The sequence below is a fragment of the Archocentrus centrarchus genome, chromosome 12 (assembly GCF_007364275.1).
Source record: "Archocentrus centrarchus isolate MPI-CPG fArcCen1 chromosome 12, fArcCen1, whole genome shotgun sequence".
In the NCBI taxonomy this organism is placed as follows: domain Eukaryota; kingdom Metazoa; phylum Chordata; class Actinopteri; order Cichliformes; family Cichlidae; genus Archocentrus; species Archocentrus centrarchus.
In genome coordinates, this window is record NC_044357.1 from 26,067,160 (window position 1) to 26,077,737 (window position 10,578).

General features: G+C 43.3%; 2 protein-coding genes across 2 annotated transcripts in view; one reads left to right on the forward strand and one right to left on the reverse strand.

Annotated features, from left to right (window-relative positions):
• LOC115789014 (alpha-mannosidase 2) overlaps positions 1 to 699 on the forward strand; it is a 23,501-nt gene extending 22,802 nt beyond the window's left edge. The window contains exon 24 of the mRNA XM_030742161.1: positions 1 to 699. This exon is cut by the window's left edge and continues 71 nt beyond it. Coding sequence (XP_030598021.1) covers positions 1 to 100 — 100 coding nt within the window. The 3' untranslated portion in view covers positions 101 to 699.
• Positions 1 to 10,578, reverse strand: part of LOC115789015 (uncharacterized) — a 32,333-nt gene that overhangs the window by 4,432 nt on the left and 17,323 nt on the right. The window lies entirely within an intron of this gene.

The window sequence follows — 10,578 nt, forward strand, 5'->3', positions numbered from 1 at the left end:
AGCTGACGATGAGCCGGAGTCCGCCCAGCAACAGCATCCACCGCGTATCACTGAGCTGCGGCCAATGGAAATCAGCGCTTTCCGTGTGCAGATAGACTGAAAATGACAACACTGCTGTAGCCAATGAGTAGGGACTGTGAGCACGAGGGGCCAATCAGAAACCAGGTGATTAAAAAACAATTAAAGATGATGAGAAGCAGAAAGTGGAGGATTTAACAGAAAGAAAAGTTTCATCTCAAGCTGATTTTCAGAGAGAAAATTTCTCAGGGACCAGAACAGGAAACAGTAAACTGGAAGAAGGAATTCTTTCAAAATAAAGGACATGATGTTTTCTGCTTTTATTCAGGTCAAAGGTCAGATTATTTATTCAAGTGAAGAAAGGCTGAAACCGTCCATTCGGTTTCCAGTGAGCATGTGCGAGAGAGCGTTTCTATGGTGATGGTCTGTTACTGCTGTTTTATCTGTGAGAGTGGAACTATGGGCAATTGTTTTATTGATCTGTTTCCAAATGCACATATTGATAAATTTATTTTTTATGATTTTGTTTTTGCTGTGAAAAGGGAAACTGCAGGGAATTCTGGGAAAGCTTTTTTTTAATGCAGAGATTTTATTTTTGGGTGTACGGATGAATCCAAAACAAAAAGAATTTGTTAAAAATGTTTTCATTGTTGGGTAAATTTCTGTGTTAATATAAAATAAAAGCATTTTATATTTCCATATATGTCTTGTAATAAAGTTAAGAGTTCATGTTTGTGATGCTTCAGATGGCCCTCAAACATCCTGCCCAATTTATTGTAAATCTATCCATCAATTAATTCAATTTAATTTAATTTAATTTATATAGTGCAAAATCACAACAGTCTCCACAAGGCGCCTTGTATTGTGGGTAAAGACCCTACAATAATACAGAGAAAACCCAACAGTCTAAACGACCCCCTATGAGCAGCACTTGGTGACAGTGGGAAGGAAAAATTCCCTTTAACAGGAAGAAACCTCCATCAGAACCAGGCTCAGGGAGGGGGGGTCATCTGCTGAGGGGGGGGAGAGACAGGACAAAAGACACACTGTGGAAGAGAGACAGAGATTAATTAAGTAAATAAGGTGAATGTAACAGAAACAGTGCATCATGGGAACCCCCCAGCAGCCTAGGCCTATAGCAGCATAACTAAGGGAGGGTTCAGGGTCACCTGATCCAGCCCTAACTATAAGCTTGATCATAAAGGAAAGTTTTAAGCCTAATCTTAAAAATAGAGAGGGTAATGCCATCATCTCTTTGAGTACAAATCCTCCTTTTGAAACAAACCAGGTGGCAACACTGGTTGTCTTTTCACGAGGAGCAAATGATTTGGGGTCAATGCTTCTATATCATTTGGGTCATTAGAAACTCTCGTAATGGGTCTATCATTTGTAATAGACTGTACTTCACAAAACAAAGTGTGAAGATGCTCATCATCGAGAATCTGTTGTCTCAGTAGCTGGGTAAGGATTCTCCTGACAGAATGTATCTGCCTTTCCCAAATCCCACCGAAATGAGACCCAGCTGGTGGATTGAATGTCCATGTAACACCTTTTTGCAAAAGTGATTCAGCAGTTTTAACCTTATTCCAACCTTTGATCGCCTCCTGCATTTCCTTTTCAGCACCTACTAGGTTTGTACCGTTGTCTGACCTCATAACAGAGACTTAACCTCTCCTGGCCAGAAACCTTCTGAATGCTTTAATACAAGAGTCCATTTCAAGTGAGAGCGACCTCTATGTGAATCGCTCTTGTGGTGAGGCATGTAAACAAAACACTATCTTTTTACATAGCTTCTGTCACATTTAACCTCAAATGGTCCAAAATATCAATCCTTACATTTGTGAAAGAGGGGTTGTTGGTTTCAAGTCTGTCTCGTGGCAAGTTTACCATTCTCTGTTCACCAGGTTTACCTGAAAACTTTTTACATTGTACACATTTTGACACTATTTTCCTGAGAGGTGCATCAGCTTTTGGAATTCAGTATTTTTCCCTCAGTTTAGTTTACAGTTTACAAAATTTATGCCACTAGGACCTGTTTGTTTATGAATATGTCTGAGAATCAATGAGGACACATAGTGGTCTTGATGAAGTATCACACGGTGTTTCACAGTGGATGGTAGAACAGCCTTATATAACCTTCCACCAACCTTTAAAACAGTGTTTTTCAACCTTTTTTGAGCCGAGGTACATTTTTTTCATTGAAAAAAATCACGAGGCACACCACCAGCCAAAAATGTTAAAAAATGATACTCTGTAGCCTATATTAACAATATAGTCATTCTTATCAAAGTGCCTTAAATAGGAATCAAATAAACACTAAAAAGAACTTTATCATATAATATATATCTTCTTTCAAATAAAAAGTGCACTTAACATGTCCACTTCAAAAACACAGCTTGAACATAAGAAATGCCACAACAATGTGGTCTTATAGTAGAAAACTTCATTCTATTACCAGGAATAACACAACACAACAATACATGAGAAAGAGGCAAGCTCACAGCTAATGTCAGTTTAATATCATCATCATGCATAAGTCCCCGTACAATGTTTTAATGGATGAAGGTTATCATTGTTAACTATAACCCTATACCACAGATCGTGGCATAATCGGCTCAGTGTATTTCAAAAGTGCCGCCGTTCACGGACTTACGGCAACAATTACCGTAATAACACCACAGTAATGCCCTATGTTGGTTGTGAAGTGCAGTTTCTCAGCTTTCAGAAACTGTTTGAATTTTTCCGATAGGTCGCGTTATTACGGTAATTCACAGTTCCTTTGATCAGCCGCCTCAGGCTCTGTGCTAACCAGCTGTTCAGCTAGCAGCGGCGATCACCCGGCAGTATAGGATTATAATATGTATGCTGTGTTTCAGATGGCTCTCGTGTTGCAGAACTACCGCTGAGAACTGTCGGTCTGTGTATTCAACCGGTGATTTGCGCCTCCAGTTTCTTGCTGTGGTGGTGAAGGAGTCGCTCTCATACCTCCGCTAGTGACGACACTCCATGGCCAATCAGTGGCATGCTGTACTCCGCGTCACATTGTATCGCCTTGGATCGCTTAGAACCCCAGGTGAGTGAGTAAGGAAAAAGGACCGGCAAAGTGTACCTGATTCTAATAGAGATGCCGTCAAATCGCAGCGAGTCGTTCCATATGGAAACACGGCTCAATTCTCTTGTCTCTATGTACAATGCAATTCGCTACCTGCTACTATCTAGTCTAGTGATATGGAAGAGTAATACATGATTATGCTCCCAGTCACTACTACAGCACAGACACTCGTGGCATATTACGTGAAACTGGACAATTTCCCACGGCACATCTGATGATCTCCCACGGCACACCAGTGTGCCGCGGCACACTGGTTGAAAAACTGCTTTAAAATACCATTGTCCAACACTGGATCTATTTCACGATGTGACTAGTCCAGGGGTCGGCAACCTTTAACACTCCAAGAGCCATCTGGACCCGGTTTCCACGGAAAAGAAAACACTGAGAGCCGCAAATACTGCCGGTAGCCGCTACCGGCTTTCACGAGTGACGCATATACGGAGAGACAAAAAAAAAATGTATTTTAATATTTCAAGATCACAATAATATTCCAAGTTAGAACTACAACAAAAAAAAACCAACTAACAAAAATAGAGCTGCACAGAGCCGCAGCATAAGGATGAAAGAGCCGCGGGTTGCCGACCCCTGGACTAGTCCTATTGACCCTTCTGTAGAGTTAAGATCACATCTTTGTAACTTTGTTTTTGACAATACTTAATTCAATTCAATTCAATTTTATTTATATAGCGCCAAATCACAACAAACTGTCGCCTCAAGGCGCTTTGTATTGTGGGTAAAGACCCTACAATCTTCATCTCTGCATTTTCTAGTTCTGTGACTGTTAAGTACCCATCTTTGTTTGATTTCTGCACTTAAACCATTTTCTTGTGACATTGAGTATCGCTGGCTGACAAGGTTTTGCGTTCATGTGACAGCTCTTGGACGAGCCGTTTAAATCTCAACACCCAGGCAAAGACATTTTTTAGTCTGTACCAATCTGAGTAGTGACAAATGAGTTGACTGATTGGATCAGTTTGCACAGCATCATCATGAATGTCCAATGATATCATTGGTGATGCTGGCCAAGATTGACTGTACTAGAAAGTCTGGACCTTGAGTCCAGGATTTGTTTGACAGGAAATCCCTTGCTTTCATTATGTCTTATTATGTTTTATGTAAAAATTTAGTGTAATAATTGATGTATGCGGGTAAATAAAAATTTTTTGATGTCTTACTTAATGGGTTCGAATCAGAGTTTACATACGTAAAATGACTGACCTTGGAGTGATGTCTGATAAATGAAATTCAATTTGCAACAAAAGCCTTAAATCTGACACTGTCATTCGCAATGTATCTAAACACTGTGGTACTATCAGACCAGAATGTGGATTCCTCGAGTGGCATCCTTAGCTCGTCTCTCATCATTTTGTCAATTTTCACGGCTACAGCAGCCGCTGTTAGCACTAATCTAGGAATAGTAAACAGCTTCAAAGGTGATACTCGTGATTTGCCAATAAAAATGAACAATGGGCTTCACCTCTTTCATTTGTGACACGAAGGTATGCAGCCACACCATACCCTCTCTCACTTGCGTCTGCGAAATGATGCATTTGTGCAGATGTTACATTTCCAAATCCAGCTGGTTTAAAACATCTGTCCACTGTAAATTCTTGTCATTTTACAAAATCTTACAGCCACTGTTGTGACTTCCTAGCCATGTCAATGTCCTCATCCCATGAAACTTTCTTCCCACACAGCTCCTGCAGAATCATTTTTGCTGGGAGAATAGCTGGGGACAGAAGATATCATAGATTGAACTCACAAAGGACAAAATACCACGCCTAGTTTGTGTCATTGGCTTTTCATCAATCTTGATTTTGAATGAGTCTTCTGATGCTCTTTCAGTTTCAGGAATAGAGGCAAAAACAACTCTGCTGTTACTATTCCATTTAGTACGATGAAAACCTCCCCTTGCGCATAGTTTTGTTAGCTCCTTTACTATAATGCAGGCCTCATCTTCATTCGACACAGATAAAAGGCAATCGTCTACATAAAAGTTATTCTGCACTGCACTAATGGCCATGGGTGACACCTCAAGTGAAGTGTCCTCTGCTGTTTTCTTTAAGACAAAGTTGGCACAACTTGGTGAAGATGTTGCACCAAACAAATGCACAGTCATTTTGAACTCCTGTAGTGGTTCATCCAGATTTCCCTCAGGCCACCAGAGGAATCGAAGCATATCTGTATCCTTGGGCGGGACCTTTACCTGATGATACATCGCCTCAATATCTGACATTAAAGCAATGTAGTCGTGTCTGAAGCGAGTTAAAACACCAACTAATGTGTTTGTCAAATCAGGACCTTGTAAAAGTTCCTCGTTTAGTGACTTTCCCCTGAAATGAGACGGCACAGTCAAAAACAACGCGGAGCTTTCCTTTCTGTGGGTGGTACACCCCGTGATGCGGTATGTACCACAGTCTTACATCATCACGTTCAAGTTGTTCATTTGGCACAGGAGCAGCATACTTCTTGTCTATGAGTTCAGACATGAACACTGTGTACTCTTTATGAAAGTCTTTTCTCTTCAGCATTTTTCTTTTGAGGCTTCCTGCTCTCTGCACAAGTAACTCACGGTTGTTGGGTAGTTATGTTATTGTGATAACTGTGTATGTGCCGCCCTCTGCTAACGCTGCTGCAGCCTGCTATGTCCTCCATGCTACCACCAGCAGACTCCAAACACAGCACCCACAGGCTCTTTCTCATCTCAGGGGACTTTAACCACGTCTCCCTGTCCTCCACTCTCCCAACCTTCACCCAGTATGTCACCTGCCACACCAGGAATACCAACACACTGGATCTACTGTATGCCAACATCAAGGAGGCATACAGCTCATCACCTCTGCCTCCCCTGGGGGGCTCAGATCACAACCTGGTTCATCTCCAGCCTGTGTACAAACCCTTGGTACACAGAGAACCAGTTGTGACACACACAGTGAAGAAATGGTCTGAGGAGACTGAAGAAGCTCCGAGAGACTGCTTTAGCTCCACTGTGTGGGAAGAGCTTTGTGCCCCTCATGGGGAGGACATCGACAGCATCACGGACTGCATCACTGATTACATCAATTTCTGCGTGGAAAACACTGTGCCCACCAGGAGGGTACGGTGTTTTTCAAACAACAAACCCTGGATCAACTCTGAAATAAAGGCTCTCCTGAAGGAGAAGAAGAGAGCCTTTAGATCAGGAAATAAGGAGGAGCTGAGAGCCGTGCAGAAGGATCTGAGAAAGAAAATCAGGGATGGAAAAAACATCTACAGGAAGAAGATGGAGGACCAGCTACAGCAGAGCAACATCAGTGGGGTTTGGAGGAGTTTGAACTCAATTTCAGGCCACAAACCAAGCCCTAGGATTGTGGGAGACTTAGAGTGGGTTAACAACCTGAACCAGTTCTTTAACAGGTTTGACCAGCCACCCACCCCTCCCCCAGCCCAGTCCCCCCTGCTGTCAGCCCCACCATCTTTAATGACTGCCAACCTTTCTTCTTCTTGGGACCTCACACCTCTCAGCTCTCAGCCATCACCCACCCCCTTCACTTCTGAGGACTCCATCTCACAACCCCCATCCCCCACCTCCATCTTGTCCCTCTCAACTCATCATGTGAGAAAGGAGCTACGTAAGATCAAGGTGCGAAAGGCTGCTGGTCCAGACGGCATCAGCTCCAGGCTCCTGAGGTGCTACGCAGATCAACTGTGTGGCATCATGGGATACATGTTCAACCTGAGCCTGAAGCTGGGGAAAGTACCACAACTGTGGAAGACCTCCTGTGTGGTACCGGTACCAAAGACCAAACATCCAAAGGATCTTAGCAGCTACAGGCCGGTAGCCCTGACATCGCATCTAATGAAGACCCTCGAGAGGCTGGTCCTCAACCATCTACGCCTCATGGTGTCGTCTTCGTTGGACCCGCTGCAGTTCGCCTACCGGCCTGGCATCGGGGTGGATGACGCCATCATCTACCTCCTGCACCGAGCTCTGACCCACCTGGAGAAGCCTGGAAGCACTGTGAGGATCATGTTCTTTGATTTCTCCAGTGCTTTTAACACCATCCAGCCAGGACTTCTGAGAGACAAGCTGGAACTGTCAGGAGTGGACCACCACATCTCCGAGTGGATACTGGACTACCTCACTGACCGCCCACAGTACGTGAGGACACAGGGCTGTGTCTCTGACAGGCTGGTCTGCAGTACGGGGGCCCCACAGGGAACTGTGCTGGCACCGTTCCTCTTCACCCTCTACACTGCAGACTTCTCCATCAACTCCCCACGCTGCCATCTGCAGAAGTTCTCTGACGACTCTGCCATAGTTGGCCTCATCACAGGTGAGGATGACTCAGAGTACAGACAGTGGACTCAGGACTTTGTGGGCTGGTGCCAGCGGAACCACCTCCTGATCAACGCCGCTAAAACCAAGGAGCTGGTGGTGGATTTCCGCAGGCGCAGACCCACCACACGGACACCGGTGAACATCCAGGGAGTGGACATTGAGATAGTGGACTCTTATAAGTACCTGGGTGTTCACCTGAACAATAAACTGGACTGGACTCATAACACTGATGCGCTCTACAGGAAGGGTCAGAGCAGACTCTACCTGCTGAGAAGGCTGAGGTCTTTTGGAGTGCAGGGGGCACTCCTGAAGACCTTCTATGACTCTGTAGTGGCATCAGCCATCTTCTATGCAACAGTATGTTGGAGCAGCAGCTTGCCTACAGCTGAGAGGAAGAGGATAGACAAGCTCATCAGGAAAGCCAGCTCTGTCCTAGGATGTCCTCTCGACTCAGTGCAGGTGGTGGGAGACAGAAGGACTCTGACCAAAATAACATCACTGATGGACAAGGTCTCCCACCCCATGCATGAAACTGTTGCTGAGCTGGAGAGCTCCTTCAGTGACAGACTGCTGCATCCTAAATGCACAAAGGAGCGTTACCGCAGATCCTTCCTCCCAGCAGCTGTAAGACTGTATAACCATCACTGCTCCCAACAAAAACCACAATAACCTACACAATGTAGGATAATATATAATATACTGTAAATAGTCCGGCCTGTTAAGGTTCAACACACAGGCACATCATGTACATTGTATATAGTATTATTATTAGTATTATTAAGGTTAATCTTGTTTGTTGATTTTATATATATATATATATATTCTCATTAGTGTAAATTATTATATTTATATTTATAATAACTGCGGCTGCTGTTACACCCAAATTTCCCCTCTGTGGGACAATAAAGGCTGTTTCTTCTTCTTCTTCTTCTTCTTCTTCTTCTAGTTTGACAGACTGATCTTTAAGAGGAAGGCTTATACAATAATGTCCTTCCAGATTTTTAACTGTGTCCTTTACGGAGTCCATGAATTTCACATCCTCTTGTGACATTTCATGACGCTCTTCAGAAGCCTTCTCTGGAAAATCACGGTTAAACTGTTTCACACACAATGTTTCAATTTCAGACATTGATATGCAGTTCACCGAAACACTTTGTTCACTTTCTGAGTCATTTCTTTTCAAAGGACCATTTATAACCCAACCTAGGATTGTACGGACTGCATAGGGACCATCATTTATGCTGTGAATAATTTCCCAGGGTTCTATTGCCTTGTAAGCATTTGCTTAGAGTCCAACATCTGCATGTATTTCAAAGTCTGTCTGCACAGGAATGATCTCTTTTGAAACTGGAATGTCTTTATGTGTGTACGTATCAGGTAGGTCCATGTACACATTTTCTGTTACACCACTTACTTCTAGGCCTGAAACAATGTAACTTGGCTGTAACCTTTTCTGACCCATAGTGCGGAGAAGGATTTGAGTTTTCATTCCTTCTACGCCAAGCTGTGTCATAAGCTTCTCTGAGCAAAAAGTTGCTTGGCTGCCATTGTCCAAAAATGCGTAAGTGTCAGTTATGTTGTTGTTTTTCTTGAGCTTAACGTGAACTGGCACGATAGCCAAAACTCGACTGCTATTACTGGCTCCAGTAGCACCACGTTCCACCTGTGATGGGGACAGGGCTGGGAACTTCAACATCTGAGCTTCCAGTGTCATCGTTTGGTTCGTTATCTACTGCTGCATCCTCTGTCTTATAGTGGAGCAAACCAGGCAAACAATGCCTTTTGGAACAGTAGTCGCATTGCATTCGTTTCTTGCAGTCTTTACTCAAATGCCCTTGGGTTAGGCATGAAAAGCAAAGTCCTTTTCCTTTAAGGAACTCTATTCTCTCTTTGTGAGGCAGTTTTCTTATTTTCTGACAGTTAGCAAGTGAGTGATTTCACTCACAATATACACATGGTCTTTGAAAGGCTGATGCATGGTGCCTTTGTTTGCATCTAGCAACCTTTCTTTTATTGCTGGTGCCACACTAGTGGCAAATGCACTGCCCTTTGGTCTAAATGTCTTTTCTGGTTTTGAGTATTGCTTGCCTTTGTCATCAGTATCTTTAATGTCACCAAATAAAGGATCTGATGCTATCTTAGCTTGTCTGTTCAGGAATTTCACTCAATCTGGAAACGTAGCTCTTCTTCCAGAGTTTTCTTGGATGTTGAAAGCTGAGACTCTCCACATTTCTCTCATCTTATAGGGTAACTTGGAAACTATGACAGATTTGTGGGGTTGTCTAGTTCCTCAAGGTAGTTAATATCTTGCATGGCATTATTACACCCAGTTAGAAAAAGTGAGTAACTATGAAGACCTTTGGTGTCATCTGCTTTTAGCTGAGGCCAACTTACCTCTTCGGCCTCTTCAGGTAAGCTGTTGCAATTTTGATGTCATTGCCATAATGATAATGTAAAAGTTTCATTGCCTTGAGGTAGTCTTTTTGTGGGCTCATGTGTTGGCAACTCCTGACTAAGTCTCTAGGCTCACCTCTTGTGAACTGTTCAAGGTAGTAGATCTTGTCGCTACCACTATCTGTCTTTCTACTGATTGTATGGTCAAGGTCCTTAGGAATGGTTTGAATTCTAAGGGATCACCACTGAAAATGGGAACATCTCTCTAAGGTGAATTTGTGAGTCTTTGTTGCTTAACCAACATCTCTGTAATACTATTCTGTTTTAGCATTACTTCACACAAATTAGCCTTTGTGTCCATTTCAACCCTTTGAGAAGGTCCATTGTGGTCCACTTACTGTGAGTATTTGACTGTGTTGATACCAACTGGGGGCAAACCACTAAATGAGTCTGCACAGCAAGAAGTTACACTTCACTTTTCGTTGTCCTCATACTCACACTCCTGCAGTACCTTTATCTTTGCAGTAGAAGCAGCAATTTGGATTTCAATTTCCAGCTGCTCCTTTCTTGCCTTTAAGTTCAGCTCTTCCAACTCCAGAGCTTGTTTTTCCATTAGCTTTGCTGCCTTTGCCATCAGTGAGGCTCTTTCTGCTTGTTCCTTGCGACCTGCAGATGATGATGATGTCGTTGAACCACAGCGGCTGGACCCGGCCTTGAACATGCAGGATCCCGG